Source organism: Mustela nigripes, chromosome 1, assembly GCF_022355385.1.
Source record: "Mustela nigripes isolate SB6536 chromosome 1, MUSNIG.SB6536, whole genome shotgun sequence".
NCBI classification, from domain to species: domain Eukaryota; kingdom Metazoa; phylum Chordata; class Mammalia; order Carnivora; family Mustelidae; genus Mustela; species Mustela nigripes.
The window spans coordinates 164,154,044-164,172,808 of NC_081557.1; the positions used below are offsets into that span (position 1 = coordinate 164,154,044).

Genomic DNA, 18,765 nt, shown 5'->3' on the forward strand with positions numbered 1-18,765 from the left:
AGAACATTTCCTCTCCCTCATCTCCCCTTGCAGAGGTCGGAATTCTTGGAACAAACGACAGAACCTACTCTGGCTGATTCTGACAGCAGAGAGATGCACTAAAGGATCTGAGAGAGCTCACAGACCCAGAGAGTCTGCAGCCCAGAAGAGCACGGGTGTCCATCCACGCTGTGCAATCGGGTACCGCCACTGTTCAGAGCCAACACCTAAGCTCATGCTAAAGCTGTCCACATTCTGAGAAAGTAGTTCTTTTGCTGTCCTCTCAGGTTTCACAGCTGAGAGAGAAATCACCTTCCCCGCTTCCTGCCTCCTCATGATGCTCATTTCAAAACACAAGTTTTCTGTGCATTCATTTGACTGGTGGATCTTAGGCAACATGCCTGCTCCTTCCCTGCCAAGGCTGCTGAAAGACAGTGTTCTGATTCCCTTATAATGTGGCAAATTATCACGATGGAAGGAATATGCCGGACCGTTATACCTGACAGATGGATACCACCATTCACATTTGTTTATTACGTTTAAAAATGTCCAGCTTCACAAATTCTTTTCGTCTCTTCCTTTGTATGTTTCCCCCTATACCCTAATTTGTTTGGATAAATTCAGTTGTTTCCAAAACGTCCTCCCTGACGTCAGTAAGTCCTCTTGTTGTCCAGTCGCCACACTGCCACTAACATACAATATCTAAACATGGGTTAGAGCATGCCTTTTATCCTATGAAAAACATCCTATGACGGTCCCTACCTCCATGCAAAAATTCGATATTTTATTATGACCATGCTATTCAAGGCTAAGGATCTGGACTTAAATACATCTTCAGCTTCACTTTTCCCTGGATTCCTCACTCACCCTCATGTCTTAAGACTCCGCACTTTTGAATACTTAGAATTCGCCGACCACACTGTTCCAGACACTCACTAGTGCTGCACACTGAGTTTGGACACAGTGCTTCCCTTGCAAGTCTGCTGTGTGGATTACTGTCAAATCCATACACCATGAGACAGGGCACCTGGCACTTAGCAAGAAGGCTCTTAAAGCACTGCCCTTAGGACTATGTGACTGTGTGGTTGATGACTTCTCAGCTCCCAAACCTGGCTGTTCCACAATTCACCACCTAAAGGAATGCTACCTATCCTTCACAGCATTCCTCCTATGTCAACCTCTTGAGGAACATTGTTTCCTGTTTTCTGTTTTGCAGGAAACAGAGCTCCGTGGAGCCCCATCCTCATCCACAGCAAAGCATCTCTTCATGCACTTAGCACACATTTTGTTGTCTTTATTAGTTTCTTGTCCACATGTCTGTCATTCTAACTTGGTATTCATTGTACCTGACTCAGTGTACTGTACACATCTAACATTCCGTCATTCCTTGCTAACCTTCACCTTCTTTTCTCAGGCTAGACACCCCCTGCATTCTGCAATACAATGTATTTGTTTTTATTTTCCATCAATGTATGCAATCTCTGTCAAGTCACTGACCATTGCTGGGTATGAAGAGACCATTTCTCAGCTGGGCACAATTCCATCTTATGTACCTGTGGGCAGGGGACTGACTAGAAGGACTTTCCAATCTTGACACCTACTTATGACTCTATAGCATTGCCTTTACCACCTTCATATGCTTTGAAAACTAACATGGATGGAAACAAGTTTTTATACTAAGAAAGGCTTTCCTTTTTTCCTTAAATACACTTTCACTTGGAAATTTTGGAGCTGTTTTTACTTCTTCCCACAGAGACGTCAGATAGAAAAAAAAAATCAAGAGACCTCAGATAGAAAAAAAAAAAAAATCAAGAAAAAAAAGTCAGTAAATGTGAAGTATGATAAACAAGCAAGTGATTCTGCAGAAGTCCTGGTGGACTTCCGATCTTCACATGGTCTTTTGCTGCCACAAGACATCCTTCCAGCCACACAGACCTTCCTGGGCCTCAAAACTGTTGACCTGGTTTCCATCCAAGAATCTTTGCACCTGCTTCTCTCTGTCTTAAACACTCTTAACTCTGCGTTTTCGTGAAGGTCACCCCCACACTTCCTACTCAAATGCTATTATTCAGAAAGTTCTTTGTTGGCCACCCACTAAAATAAGTGCCTCATGTCCCACTTGCTATCCGCCTTTTTCTCTTCATGGTATGTAATCAATGCTTTACGTGTATAGTTATTACTGAATGAGTGAGTGAGTCCTGGAAATTCAGTCAGGAATAGAAAGCATTAGTGCACAGGCAGCCTCGTTCATTAGGCTGTAAGGAGCAACAGTGCCCTATTTTCAGCCTTAACATGACTCTTCAAGATCTGGCTGGTCAGCACGGAGCTATTATTGACTTTGATTTGGTGTCTTTAAGAAAGGATGATATTGCCTTTCATCTTTTTCACAGCTCCCTGCTTTTGGCAACAAGCTATTTGGTTATTCTTTAGTGACTCTACCAGGAATAGACTAGCAACAGCCAGAGGAGAAATCAGAAGAGCCCACACAGCTACTCTAGGAAGAAGAGTTGAGATAAAAATTTGGCAAAAATTTGGTTATGAACCATACAACATCGAAATGGTCTGTTTTGCAAGGTATACCTATTTATCCTTGTTAATGGGGAATTGTGAATTGACCATATACTCCTCACATATAAATAATGCCATATTTCAAGGCAATTTTTTGAGGAGAAATATATTACTTTGTCTTACCAAATAGTAGATAAAAGAATTTAAATAAAGTGCAGTTAGTTCTCTTCAAGAAAATATTTGTTTTTACAATGTAGGATTAATAATAACATGGTTCATGATCTATTTAAAAAAATAACCACTGCATGGGAATTGAAACATTAAATAACTATTAAATAACTATTTTTCTCTCAATGACTTATTAGAATAACAGAGTCACAGGAACAAGCTCAGTGATTAATGTTCATTTCCTAGAAATCTAGTGAAATGCACCTGATAAGTTCATCTTTTACCACAGAACCAAAATGAAACATAAAATGAATTATAACAGCTTTCCTATTTCACTACAACTTCAACCTATTGTGAAATAAATTTTCTAAAGTCCAGCAGGAACTGGACTTTAAAAGAAAAAAAAAACAACTAAGAAAAAGCAAATATTTTCTAGCAAAATACTTATATTACCATATTACAGTATTAAAATGTTTATCAAAAGACACATAATCACATTCAAAACAGAAACACCAGAACAATGATCCCACCTGAGAACCGAGAACACTCGGGCCATTTTGCCTATTGCTCGGATCTTGTTTCTTATCACCTCCTTCCGGGCCGCGGCTGTTGCTCCTATATTTTAAAAGAGAAGGTTAAGTAGTCAGTGACCTTTTATCTAACTGTAATTATTTTACAAGTTTAGATATATAACCGACTACAGTAAGCAAAACCACCTCCCTCCCCCAACAGTGGATTTATCTCAGAATTAATTTTAAAAACCTATACATCTGGCTATTAATACTTGGATGTGGCTCTTAAGAGGTCCCCAAAATGCCAAAGCACAACTTTCGAGATTTCCAAGGAGAGGTGGGTAAAGAGAAAAATCATGGAGCTGACCAGGTTGGTTCCTATCCTTATCTTTTGCTTTTACAGAGAGAGTATGTATTGGCAAAAAGAATCAGGTGAGTCACCAGGACTTTCTACTCATTTCTGGACTCTATGCTGAAAAGACTACTTTATTAGGAAGCTCCTTTTTCGAAAGTTGTCCCTTGAAGTGAAGGCAGTCTCAATTCCCTAAGTTCCCTGAAACCTCATGCATGTCATTCAGTGGCCATAAAAACATTTCTTTTAGGACTTGCTACTCTTCCATCTTCTTTCTGCTGGTTCACATGTTCTAGAGGGGAAAATGGGTTTAGTGAGAGATGGTGGCACGGTCTGTATTTTAGTACTTATGTAAAAGTTACACACAGGTCTGTCTGAGTAACTTCTACCACTTACTGTATTTTCCAAATGGAAAAAAAAAATCAATCTATGCAGATTATTGTTACTTATAAACATTTTTATCATGTTTTAAAAATAATACTATATGATCTTTAGTGAAACTATTTTATTTTTTATTAAATTCCCAAAGCATGTCTGGAGAAGTGCAAATCACAGAAAAACATCTCTCTTTCTAAGATTTTTATAATCCAAGGTAAAGGGGCTCAGATAGCCTTATTATACATTATATGGGACTTTGTAGGAAGTGTTAACACAAGATTGTTTTTCTAGTTCTACTGCCACCAATATAAATACAACAATATTATCCTTTCAGATAATATCAGAAATGTTCTTAATCCAAACGAACAATTTATTAAGTTGGCTAATTTTTTTTAGAGATTGCAACCTACCAGTGCTAATTGGTACAATTTTTGGTCTTTCAATCTGAGATAAGGACAAGCTTTTTGACCTTTTTGGATGGAAAGAGTTCTGCTCTTTCTCTCAGCAAGGTTTTTTTTTTTTTTTTAATTTTAAAAAGACCTTTTATTTACTTATTTGAGAGAGAGAGAATGAGAGAGAGCACACGAGAGAGGAGTAGGTCAGAGGGAGAAGCAGACTCCCAGCTGAGTGGGGAGCCCATTGCAGGGCTCGATCCTAGGAATCCAGGATCATGACCCCAACTGAGCCACCCAGGAACCTCAGGTTCTTCACAGGCTTTTAAGAATGTGATTTAGAATACCTTTTCATTGTTTGAGAGGTCAAATAATTAATCACTACCCTAACATTTCTGTAAGAAGGAAAACTCACATCAACACACACAATTTTGAACTGTCCAGATAAAAAGCAAACAAACAAAAACAAAACCCAAACCTCTGCTTTTCTCTCCCCCAAGGAAAAGGAAAACAAAATGGGCCACTTCCTTCTCCTGAGGGGGTTAGTGCCCCAGAAGAGCTATGAGGGCACACCCACCTCACGCACTCACGGGTGTTCCCCAGAAGGTGCGTACCAGTGAGCTGGCTTCTTCCCCTTGTCTCTCTAACCTGAACACAGCCCATATTTTTGACCATTTCTTTCTCCCTTGTGGCAATCCCAGCATGGCGGATATCTCCCAACATACTGACTGGCTGGACTTATTACTAGCAGCTATTCTGCCTGCAGACGAGTAGAGGAAGTTTCAATGCATGAGAGAAAACCACTCTCCAATACAGTCTTTCTAATGATTAAGTGGAACCATGGATTCTCATTTGCTAGGTTCCTTGAATTACATGCTGTTGGTCAGAACAGTTGAGAAGAAAACAGTGTGTGGCCGGATCCCTGCCTCGAAATTTATCCTGGGTTTCTAACAATATTTACTACCTATGATTTGTAATTATGATTCTTTATACAATAAATCCTGTCCTAGAGACCATTTAAAAGTCTGACGTTCCTGTGCTTGCATTTTAGGTAATTTATGATCAAGAGACTACTAAGAAACATTTCTTAAGTAAAGAAAAAAGTGGGATCGCAATTAGTCTCCTTAAGGTAGCTTTCTTTCTTATCTATATATTTTCTGTTATTCCATTAAATTCTGTTTTGGGTCTAACACCATGCTATTCTTACTCTATAGTTAGTATTTCCAGTGTGTTTGACCCAGTCCAATATGAGGTCATGGGATGCTAAGTCAGGGAAAAGATTCTGACCCTCTCCAACACACAGTATGGCCAGATCATAAATCCATCCAAAAGACACAAAGAATGTAAAATGTGGGTGAGGTCCAAAAGTGGTGACTATATTTAGAAGCACGGTAAGGAGAGCAGCAAGAAGGAGCAGCTAGAAATAAAACTGTATATTTTTAAGAGAAATGAGAAAGGCAAAACATAAAATAAATGAGAAATATATAAGAAGGATAATCTCCCAGAAATTTTTCAGTAAAGGCCTTGTAAAAACCACAACCAGAGCAAAGTAAAATAAGAAACTAGTCAGAAAGGGAGGGAAAGAAATTGTATGGAACTGTCCTTTTCAGCTCAGTATCAACTGATTCTCAGAAAAATGCTCAAATGGATTCTGAATTTGAAATGTAAAATCAACATTCTGATAGAGTCAGTCTGTCCTTCCTTATTTTTTTTTTTCAGATCAAATGACCAACTGAAGAGCATGCAACAGATTATTCTACTTTATGTACTCATAGGTGTACTCCCAAAAAATGATGATTCACAGCACGTTACAACATTTTTTTTTTTTTTTTTTTTTTTTTTACATCAGAGAGAGCACAAACAAAAGGTGCAGCAGGCAGGGGAGAAGCAGGCTCCCCACTGAGCAAGAAGCCCTAAGCAGGGTCGATCTCCGGACCCTGAGATCATGACCTGAGCTGAAGGCAGCTGCTGAACTGACTGAGCCACCTAGGCACCCTGACAACACTTTTCTTAATGAAGAACGGTTGTCTCTTTTTAAATGTCTCAATAACACAGGTAAAAAGTTTACTTTTATAAAATTAGAATACATTTACTCAAGAAATAAAAAACAACCAAATCGTAAACAGTGTGAAGAGACATTCAAAATGAGTATCTCTTAAGTTAGAAGTTGCCTTCAGTGTTTTCCAAATATTCAAAATCAAAATGAAACTAATGCCACACTTGGATAACCTCACCAAAATTTGAAATACTCAAATAATGTTTGTTCCATTGCAATTCCTCACAGTCTGTATTCTATAGCAGGATCAAAGAAAAAGCATGTTTTTCAGAATTTTACTAGTTGCAACATGCAAACACAATGTCACAGTCAACATACTCGCTCTCTTTAAGTCCTGGAAATGACTACAGTAGCTCAAATTAAAATCGAGCAAATAAAATAATGCAGGAACATAAAATTCCTTTTACATTAAAACTGAAGTGACTATTTTTCACTGAAAAGAACAGAACATTTTAACCTACAAGTCCATAACGGAAAGGCAACATTTCATATGTTAAAAAAAAAACAAAAAAAAACCAAAAAAAACCCAGTCATTTTAAGTAAATTTCATTTTGTATTTCCATTTGGGTAATTATCACTTCTTTTTTGAGCCCGTCTCTCTCTGTCTTCAACTTTTAAGTTCTAATCTTCTTTTATGCCTGGGATCTGATGCTACTATATCCAGAATCCAAGCAAACCTGCACACTCAGTTGTCCTGAAAGTGGAAGAGGCTAATGTAGAGACCAAGGAAATCTTTAAAGATCTGCTTTTAACATGTGTCCTTTCTGACCTTAACTTAGCCCCTCGCTGACTTTTCATGACTTTGAAAGGCATCCACGCCAAATGGCTTGCTGAGTGAGTGCAGCATCCCTGCAGGGCGGATTGCAGCCTCTAAGGGGACCAGGAAAGTGCAGCAGCCTCACTGCAGGGAGGAGCCAACTGCTAGGGGGAAGAGAGATTCTCAGCACATGGGCTTTCTGCCACACATCACGTGCTCTGTCATCCAGCTCACAGCTCCAGCCTGCTGAGGTACTGCTGCAAACCCCTCCGTGTTAACTGAATTAGACTATGTGGGAAGTGCTAGATAGAATACGATACCACCCAAATCATTTCTTCATTAAGTGTGCTTGTGAATCTTATCCCGTATACCTGCCACGTGCTAAATGCCAGCAACAGAAATATGAAGGATGCGGGATCTCCGCTGGAGGAAATCACGGGAATGACAACAAGAGAGTGGGACAAATCGAGTGATAGTAGCAGTGGTGTGCCCAAGCTGGCTCGAGTCCACTAGTGAGAGAGTAGACTGAGCACATCTCTCTCTTTTTGTTTTTAAGATTTTATTTATTTAAGAGAGAGAGACAGCATGAGCAAGGGGAGGTCTAAAGGGAGAGGCAGAGAGAGAATCTCAAACAGCCCTCCCTCTGAGCATGGAGCCCAATACGGGCTCCATCCCAGGACCCTGAGATCACAATCAGAGCTAAAATCAAGAGTCAGACACTTAACTGAATGAGCCACCAGGTGACCCTGGGCATATCTCTTCTCAACCTCATGCCGGCAGCCTGACATCAGTAGCAGGGAAGAGAATATATACTGTGGAAATCTGTAAATGCCACAGACTAGGGCCATTTCCTCCTGGAGGATGAGTTGTTAAAGGCACACCAGCATGCCATTGATAGCAGGTACTAACTGCCTTGAGGCACGAGAAAAAAACTTCACTGAAATCATAGTAGTTAAAGGATCTTGAAGGATAAGCAAGAGCAAAAGAACAAGGAGAATGAGTATTCTCTGTAGAAGGAAGAAAATTTGCAAACTTTTGGAGGCCACAACAATCCATGTTATATTCAGTGGTGGCTGAGAAGTCTTATGTGGATGGAGATATGCTGGGGTGAGGACAGGTGAGAGAAGCAGGAGCTGCCTGGACCAACCTGTAAAGGCGTGAGCTTGTAAGTACACTCAGGCAAGAAGTTTACTTACTAGCATACTCGTACGAGCATACTTATGTACTAGCATAGTAGAGATTAACAGAACATACCCTGTCATGTATCTACCAAAGAAAGAAAGAGATGGACTGATGGATAGATGGATGGATAGAACCGATGGATAGCGGAGAGGTAGATACATGAAAGTAAATATAATCAAATGTTAATTGTAGACTATAAGTGATGAGTACATGGATATTGACCATACAATTGTTTCAACATTCTTGTATATTTAAAATATTTTAATAATAAAATGTCAAAAAAGCAAAACTGTATTTGCAAGAAACTTGGTTTTGAGGGAAGGGAGGAAAGCTTTTGAGAAGAGAGGCGTCTCCATCCTGCCCTTTATGTTATAAGGAGGATGCATGAGCCGGCCAAAGGAAGCAATAAAGGAAAGTTCTCAGTGCGGCTACAGACACCCCATCCCTCCTCAGCTCCCAGGGAACACTGACCCAGTAAGGTTTTGTTTTATATGTCCAATTCAATGGATTCTAATTGCTTTCAATGCCTTTTGGTAATTGTAAGAAATGAAGATGATGAGCTACTTAAAACTTTTATACTCAGATGTCTTGTAAAATAGGAACATTTTCAGATTATTAGAATGTGAAAAATCTCCTTTTCCAAAAAAGCAGAGAAAAATGAGGTGTTTACTTTTTAATGTGAATGGTAGCAGAAATTTTCCACCTCATTATTTTAAGTGGCCTCAATTTTTGCTATTATTTAGGCTTCTTTCTTTAAATGCCTTTTAATACAAGTATATTCATAGCATATATTATTAAATAAAATATATTCTATACAAAAGTACGCATATACACTAACATTTTGCACTTTTATTTTTTCCAAAAGAAAGATATTTTAAGAACTATATATTGCTGGTAAGCTTCAAATCTCTACCTTTTTAATTAGAATCTAAGAAACTAATAGAGAAAAGTTACCACTTTTCCAAATTTGTTAACAAAATTGATCTCTGTAGGAAACTTATTCTCTTTGAAAGTAAAATTTTATCGTAGTTCATTATTATTAAGCAGAGTTTAGATGTACCCCCAGATTGTATTTTTCATCAAAAAGAGCAATTATTGAATTTGAATAAAGGCTAGCGATAGAATTAAGCACAAGATGTTGAGATAAAAAATATCTTTTGTGTGTTATACTAAAGACAAAAATTAGTTAGGTTTCCATCCAAAATCAGCACCTTGAAATACAAGATATCATACAAAGAAGAGTCTTCAGATGCCCCTTAAAAACCTTGCATAACTGCACTTTTTACAGATGATGATGATGACACCATAGTATACAGGCTATCTTACTTAGGAGAACACATGTCCCCATCAGGCTACGAATCCAAATCAGGTGTCATAATCCCTAAACCTTACTCTTTGTCTTTTGTTTCCCTGGCCTACTATAGTAATAAATCTTGAGCTTCTAAATGCCAACAAAGTGATGCAATCTATAAGTTACATTAGACATCCACCTGGTTTTGCCCTTGGCTATGAGCTTGTCAAGTGCTTTAAACATCTGCCCACACTGTCAGGCATTTGAATCCCTGGATTTAGGGGTAGCACCATCAACACTGAGTAACTGTGTTCACTAGGACAGACTGACTTTAAAACTGTAGCTTTTACATTTTTTTACTCAGGCATCTATTAAAGACTATCCTCCAAAGTATACTATCCCCACCATTAAATTTAAATAGTTGTAAAGAATAGATATTTCCATTTTTAAAATGACTGCATTACTTTTTTTTTTTTAACTAATGGCATATAAATGTCACAACAATTTCATCCCATCATCACCCATTTAAAGAAAAAAAAAGTCCACGAACAAGATACTCATTGACACGTAGAAATGTACATGAGTCCTATTTCTCTTTGAAATTCTATTTCCATTTCCATTTCTCTGATTTTAATCTAGTGAATTATATGTTTATACTTTAAAATAGTTTTATGACTACTCTGTATCTTATTATCAAAAATATGTTTCAAAATCTAAGTTAACTATATTTTTTATTATTTTTTTTTACAAGATTTTATTTATTTATTTTTGAGAGAGAGAGCACACAAGCAGGAGGGAGAGGCAGGCAGAGGGAGAGGGAGAAGCAGGCTCCCTGCCGAGCAAGGAGCCCAACATGGGACTCAATTCCAGGACCCAAGATCATGACCTGAGCTGAAGGCAAATGCTTAACTGACTGAGCCACCCAGGTGCCCCTGAGTTAAATGTATTTTTAAAAAAATTCCTGACACAATGAAGCCCTAAGTGTTCAAAAATTCCTTTGTAATCAAGATCACAATTATTAGTAGTACATAAATGAGCTAGATAGCATAAATCTATGATAAATATTTAAAAATATGTTAAAAGCATAGAAATAAAGTTTTATTGGAATGCATCCCTTAGTGACAAAGATGGGGGGTGGTTATGTCACCTTGCTTAAGGAGATTTCTAGACACTGAGTCTTCAGCATCTCTCTGTTGGTACCCAGTACTAAACATGTCAAGGCAAGGTTTACAATGGTGATGTCTCTGGAGACCTATGCCTTTCTGTTAAAGTTGGAGAAGGACAATTGAGAAAGAAGAGGTGGAAAAGGAGAAGCTATAATGAGGCCTGAATTTTCCAGCTCAGTAGAGTTTTTGGAAGGAGGACATCTGTAAGCTGAGGATGAGAAAATGGATTCCCTTGAAACTCCCCTTGAGACGTCCGTGGGTAACCCCAGTAGTACAAATGTTCTAGCATGAAGACTGCTGCTCTATCAAGAAAGTGATGGCTCAGTTTCTAGGGTTGATGGCTGCCAGAAGAGCTCCTTGACTAGCCATACTTGGAGATCTGTACTGCTCAAGCACTTGACAAAAAGTTCCAGTTAAATCTAGTCCAAAGAGATTGTTAGGTGCTGGCCCTCACCAAACAGTTCTCCTTCTGCTTACGTAGGTTACTCCGTGAGGTAGGAAAACACCCCCTGGATCACAGATTTCAATATATCCTGTAAAACGTCATCTCTTTGAAGATCATAACCTAAAATATTTGGAATACTTTTTGATTTTGTTTTTTATTCTACTATATGACATATACATAGGTGATAAAATTGGAATATAATGGCTATTCACTCCATGTTCACTCCAAACCACATAGTCTCAATTTTTTCCCATATGTTTTTTAGTTCAACTAAAATCTCAGCACGTAAGAGACCCTGCAATAGTGTGATATTTGGCACAAGATGATTCTGTCTCATATCCTATTTTGAAAGGAACAGAAGATCCTTTAAAATATATATATTTTTTTAAAATAAAAAGCCTCTCTTATGTAATGGATTCCAAGAAAGGCCAGTACAGCCTAGACTGTTTTTTCCCCACTTTTCTTGTCATAAAACATAAATGAATTATCTGGATAGGAAATCTTAAAAATGTAAAGACTACTCCCAAATGTCAAGTAACTGTCATTATTTGATTATCCTGCATAATTAAAAGTTACTTCTGTTTACAAGTTTTAATTTGATTTCACGGACTTTTGTTCTCTGAGACATTTTGTCCCATCTGTTCAGGGACTCCTCAGAAGAATCGCAGAAATTGGCTATACACATAAATCTAACTTGGGTAAAAATTAAAAGATCTCAAAGTACATTGGAGAACTTCCATTGATTTTTCAAGAAACCATCACATAGTCAAACTATACCTTACAAAGAACATTTGAGTTGATTTATACTTTATTTATACTTTATTTCTACCAAAGTAGAAGCTAATGGGATTTCACATGCCAGGTCAGACTGGCCTCTTTGTCATATCAGAAACACATCAAATTTGTAAACTGATAAGTCAAAATCAAAGCAAAATGAAATAAAATAATAAATGCCGAGTTAAAAATTTAGACTTCTTGGCTATGGGAGAGACAATCATAATGCCTGGGTGTCCAAGCTATCCAGGATTGTTCTGTGTATAGGTGAGGATGTAACGGTTCAAAAAGGTATTTATTAAGGACCTCATTGTGCCTGTATGCTAAATGCCAAAAGGATGCACGCACTAGAAGGGAATTCTGGACTCTTATGGATTTATGCATTCATCAAATGTTAGAACTACATTTAAACCGTCCAAACTAAATTTATCTCTGAAATGATACAAATTAAGGGGGGAAATGGACAGCGTAAAATATGTTTCATGGTCCTACGTGTCATATGCTAGATAGAAAATGAACTGAGCATCATCTGATAGCACAATAAAAAAACAGGCCGAGAGAAGTAAGGCAACTCATTGGTCTGACAGTGGAGACCGTTTCCCCCCACACCCCTCCCAGCCACATCCCACCTGGAGGCATGGGTCTGTATTGAGCTTATCTGAAACAAAGCCACTCAAAGGTCTTCTGGAGCTCCTCAAGACCTAGGTGGGTGTTTTGCCAGCACATGGGGAATGCAGTGATGTTTTGCCCAAGAATGAGAATAAAGAAATGAGCATTGGGTTGTGGCCTATGATCAGCACACAGGCATGTACAGGAGACTTAAGTGAGACTTAAACAATAGCTACAGATATTATTATCTTATCAGAGGAAGGGGATACACCAATCAAAAATGTGCTGGTGGGCCACAGAGGCAGAGTACAGAAGAGAAGCTGAGGCAAACATCTGAAATGTCTAGGGAAGTTCTGTCCAGGGAGCAAAGGCTTCAAAGGTTCTGGCCCTAGTGCAAGGCTTTAGATCATGAATAGCAGCTCGTTCACTTGTCTGAAGACCTGAAGATACTGGCAAGTGGGAGGGAGAAAAGGGAACCATGGTGAAGAATTTTGGTTGGGAATAAAAGACGTAGGTTTGAGCTTTAGCAATTCCATTCACTAGTTGTGCTGTCCTGGACAGGTGACTAGGTTTCTAGTCTAGGTTGTGTAAAGTCAAGAAGGTTCAAAGTGCTTTATTTGCATTATTTCATATAACCTTCACAACAACCACTAGAGGAAGTACTATTAGTCTCCACCATCCTTAGCATGATTCTAGGGACTAGAGATGGTAATTTGCCTAAAGTTAATAGCTGAAAAGTGCTGACCCAGAGCCAAAATCCATTACAGTAGCAGGTTGACTGATACACTTCATAGGTGGGTTGAAGAATTAAATATGTAATGTGTTCATTCACTCCCAACATTTAACAAATGTGTGCCCAATACCATGTTACCTGCTAGAGCACTTAGCACAGAGCTTTGGTCCATGAGAAGTACTTAGTAATGTTTGCAATTATTATTAAGAAGAAGGAAATGCTTGTGGAGAGGTGGACATTCCAATTCCTCTAACACTCACACTTCTCACTGTAGATTAAAAGACTGATTGTGTGATCTTTGTTAATATCAAGCTCCCCAAGTTGGGACCTCAGTTTTATTTTGCGCCAACCAGGCTAAAGGCTGGGCCCCAGATAATGGCACATCTACTAGGGGAAAATGCTGGCAGCCAGGATGCTGCTGGTTTCACTTTTCAGGAAAAAAAAAAAAAAAAAAAAGAAAGAAAGAAAGAGGAAGGAAGGAAGGGAGGAGGGAAGAGAAAGGGTTAGGGGAAGGGAAGGGAAAAGAAACACTTCCAAAAGGTGGGCTGACAAAATATAACCAAGATGTCTATTTCTATGCTGAGAAAAAGTGGAAGAAAAGTTTTATAGTAAAAGTATAGTAAAAGTTTTATACGTAAAGAGGAAGAGCCCAAACAGACTACACTCATAGAAAAATATTTTTAAAATCTAGATTTTCTGAGCACTTATTTCACTTTTTCATAAAGTCCTTAGACTCATTATCAGAGATCAAATGATTATTATCAAAAGAATGTTTTACAAACGTTGGACTCACAACAACTCTGTCTGCAGTTGTTAATTAACTAATAATTATTCTCATATAAGTACTTCGGGTAGACAACTTGGACCCATAAAATGGCTTAGTACAAAGAGAATCATGAAAGCTCTGCCAAAAATACAAGACGAATTATCTTTTCTTATGGTATCACTTTCCAGCAAGCTTCCATTACCACTCTAGTCCCTTTTGTGAAGAATGCCTCTCTCACATCCAAATTACCTTAACCTTGTTTGTGAGAAGTGATGTTTTTCTAAAGTATAGACATATACACAGAATCTTTGCCTTCATCGAGGAAAAAGAGCTCTCTACTTCAATTCCTTTCAAATAAAGAATGTATTCAGGTTTCTTTCTCAAATTTCTCATATTTCTTTCTCAAATACATTCAGTTGAAATGTATGCTTAGATACGCAATAGCTAATGTTTAGTGTAAGTTGGCCAATGTCAACACTAGTTGGAGGAAGGCTCAAATACTACAAAATTAATGATTTTTAAACCTGGGTATAAATACTGTACATGTGTAAAATACATGTGTCTCTGAAAATGCAACATAAAATTTGAGAGTATTATCTTACTGTAAGCATAATATTCTAGCCAATGGTGGACACGATCCAACCAAATACCAATAATGATATGGCTGTTTTTTTCATGTTTACTTTGTTCTGCAAAGTCTGACTTCTTCGTAATGTGAAAATCCGGCTAGGTAATAAAGAAGCACATTTGTGCAAAATCATGGTAGTACAATATGAAGGGAAAGCAGTACTTTCAATGTCTGTGTTGATGTATCATTTTAATTAGCAACTTAAAAGGACTTTAATTGTTGCAACTAAATATGATAAGCTAGACTTGACGATACTGATTACAATATGATGGCTACCCAGGCACCTTGTTTGATAGTCAAGGCCCCAAAACACCAATAGCTATAAATACGATGGGAATTTCTAGCCTACTATGTAGGAAACCCCTGTGTATGTTTTTACACATGTTTCAATTTTAATGATATATTGGATATAAACTATTTGCTTCCTTTTTATGGTATAACCATGATAAAAAAACAAAAGTAGTTACCTTACTATAAATGGTACAGAGTACAAGGGATACATTTATTGTGACAAAAATGGCTTATACTCTACATTATAGACCAAAATATTAAGTAACTGAAAAAAAACAACACTAAACTCGATGGTAATCCATAAAATCCTGATGAAAAAATAACAAAACCTTTTATAAAATACTGAATATTTTTCCTTTCTATGTATGTCTTTCCTTTCTCCAATTACCTCACTCAAACTCAAATATTATAATAAAGATAAGAGAACTTAACACTGGTCAACAGTCAACTAAAACTCATCTTTTCATATCATTTCCTGGAAAACTTACATGGATTTCTCACATGGCTGTACATCCAAATGCAGTAATATACATAAGGTGTTTTTCTTTTCCTTGTCAGAAGTAAAAGACAAGAAGAACTCCTCTAAATTTTCTCCTTGAGTTATCAAATATTTTGTCCCAATGCATGCTCCCTCCCCCAACCCTTTCAAGCCTCTGTAAGACAAAATACTTAAAATCCATTTTTTGCTGCCTGAGTCTCTCAGCTCAACGAAGGCAGAAACCATGTGTTTGCCTGCATATACAGAAAAGGACATTCCATAAAGGAGTATTTTTACAGAGAACTAAAAATATATAAAATAAAATAAAAATATGATATGAAAATTGAGGTACTCTGAATTTTATTTTTTGGCCCTTTGCCAATGATTGCTATGTTCTTTTTTAGCTAGTATAAATACCACAGCCACCATAAACATCTCTTTTCAATAATCTGATATCTGACAAGCATAGTGATGTCCTAATATTTCATATTTTGGCCAGACTTACATCTCACAGTAATTTTTCTGCACTTGGTGCAAATATTTTTAACAGCTGCTGCCTGAACTGGTATACAATCCTGGTCCTTTCTACTTGATCTCTCCTTCTTTCTCCTTCTCTCCTTTGTCTCTTTTTCCCCCAGCTTCAACAAGGGTTAATTTAAAGGATTAGCCTGCAATTTTCTGATCTTACCCTTTTATGTCAGCAACTTTAGAGGCCAATAGAGTCGATTGTGACATTTAATTCTAAGCCTCTATCACTAGCCCAGATTTTGTACCCAGTTTCCAGGACTCCACTTCCAAACCTCGCTTAGATATTTCCAGAGCTATGTATGTCCCTTTTACTTAAACTCATTTCTCCTGAAACTTGTTTTTCCATAAATGTTCTCATCCTCCTAGACCCCTAGGCCTGAACCACCCAAATTAATTTTTCTTTTCTTTCCCCCGTTGATTTATAGCTCTAAGTCCTTGGACTATTCTTTGAAATAGCTCACTTTGTTTTATTCTTAACACTATCATTGTTTTGATTTGGTCACCTCAACTTTTAGATACATTATCAAGTTCCTAATTTATATTCCTACTCATCCTTTGTTCATTTTGTAAGCATTTTTCCAAGCTTACCAACTTCAGGTTATGTGTCAATGTTGACAGAACAAGAATCATATCACCCTGTGTTCCTTGAAGCTATTTATTTATTTATTTATTATATCTAAATGTTTCTATTTTCAGGCCTCCTGGGTGGTGCAAGCTGGATAAGAGGCTTGATTTCAGCTCAGGTCATGAACTCAGGGTCCTGGGATCAAGCTCCATGTCAGACCCCACACTCAGCTGGGAGTCTACTTGAAGATTCTCTCTCTCCCTTTCCTTCTGCCTTTCTCCCTGCTCTCTCTCTTTCTCTCTCTCTCTCAAATAAATAAATCTTTAAACGTTTCTATTTTATTTTTAATGCTTCTAGGTAAATTTTGGGGTTTTTATAAATTTTTTTTAAGATTTTTATTTTTTTATTTGAGAGAGAGAGAGACAGAGAGACAGCAGGATCAGAGGGAGGAAGCAGAGAGAGAGGGAGAAGCAGACTCCCTGCTGAGCAGGGAGCCAGATGTGGGGCTCCATCTCAGGACCCTGAGATCATGACCCCAGCTAAAGTTAGATGATTGACTGATTAAGCCATCCAGGCACCCCTCGATGTTTCTATTTTTTATATTAAAACTTAATATTCCCCTTACCCCAAACTGTCAATTATTATAGGACATACATCTTTTTTTTTTTTTTTCAAACTCAGGAACCTGAAATATAGAAGGATATTATGAGATGCACAGAAATGACAATAACTGCAGCCATAAGAGAAACTCTAGGTTAATGGCTTTTGGTATATGTGTTGCTGCCAGATGCCAAGGGCAGAAGAAGGGAGTTTTTAAGATGAAATTTTATCGCAAACGTTCATCATGGCAACTAAACACAGTTTTGATAGAAAATAATATAACCAAACCTTTATAGAGGTATTCTTCAGGGACCAGTCAAGTGCCGTGTTAGTGCCACTAATTCCCAACTTCACCCTTCAAAATGTTGGAAATGGCTTTTTTAAGTTAGACTAAAAGAAGTGGGGAGACACTCTGGAACCTATGATATTTCATATCAAGAATTACCTAATAATTCAAAGCAGATGATGGGAGATAATTTTCTTGTATAAATTTAGATGGTTTCATAGAGGTTTGCAAAAAACTGCTCTGATCCCGTATTCAGTGACTGGTCTGTGGTTAATATTAGGATAACGCAAAAATGTGGATAAAGGAGAAGAGTTCCACCATGTGGTTTGCTCTTTAGATGAAAGCAGAGGAATAAATTCTAATTTGATATTAAGTCTTTCCAGTGCAGCCTGAAACTATACTTGGCTTGAAATGTCTTCATTTTATTATTCTTTTCTTTCCTTTCTTATTCTACAGGATTTCAGTTTCACCTTCACTGTTCTGTGGTAGCCAGACTTGCCACATAACATAGTCTCAAACATAACTTGTGTCTGTGTGTATGTATGTGTGTACACACACATACACACACAAACACACACATGTGATCTCAGAGTCTACGATTTTAGGACTTAAAAGAAAGTTCCAAATAAATAAATATTTCTAACTCATGAAACTGTTATTAGGTTTCTAATGCTTATCACTATTCCAGATGTTCTTGTTGTAATAATGAACAATAAAGAACTCTTTGAAATGATGCAGTTTGCTTGACTTCTGTCAGCTCTCCCCCCATCCCAATTTTGGGATAACTTTCTAATCTTTGGCCTGAAATGAGTCTTCTTCATTAATGTGAATTAACTACCCAAAAGAAATACATCTATTTGGATTTCTTCTTTCTCTAAAATGGTCTGGTGAATAACAACCCCAAATTGAAACCAGACTATAATTTTATCATCCAAAATCAGAAGTAGAAACAGGAAACAAAGACCCCAATATATATAAATTAGATTCTCAAACAACATGCATTGGTATTAAACTGTTTAAAAACTTTACAAGATAATACAAGTTTTTATTTTCAACATTAAAGAACCACAGACCAATTTAAAATAGCAACCTTGTTCTAGATAGGCTATCAAATTCCTTTATTTGTAAGGCAGATGCTAAGGAGAAGAAATTTGTGGCGTGATTTCTACTTAGCAAAGACTAGAGGAGCCAGGAGTTAATAGTCTGCTCAGCTACAACAAAATCCTGAATATAATGAATCACATAACTTCTTGGAGCAAACTAAAATTAAAGGGATAGAATGAAACTGTTTTATTTGCCATTTATTTGACTTTCATGGCTA

The 18,765-nt window shown here is 37.4% G+C and overlaps 1 protein-coding gene across 2 annotated transcripts in view; it reads right to left on the reverse strand.

The window, feature by feature from the left end:
- PPP3CA (protein phosphatase 3 catalytic subunit alpha) overlaps window positions 1-18,765 on the reverse strand; it is a 325,865-nt gene that overhangs the window by 12,429 nt on the left and 294,671 nt on the right. For both annotated transcript variants that reach the window (XM_059376542.1, XM_059376531.1), the window contains exon 11: window positions 3,186-3,270. In XM_059376542.1, the coding sequence (XP_059232525.1) occupies window positions 3,186-3,270 (85 nt within the window). The remainder of the gene's footprint in view (window positions 1-3,185; window positions 3,271-18,765) is intronic.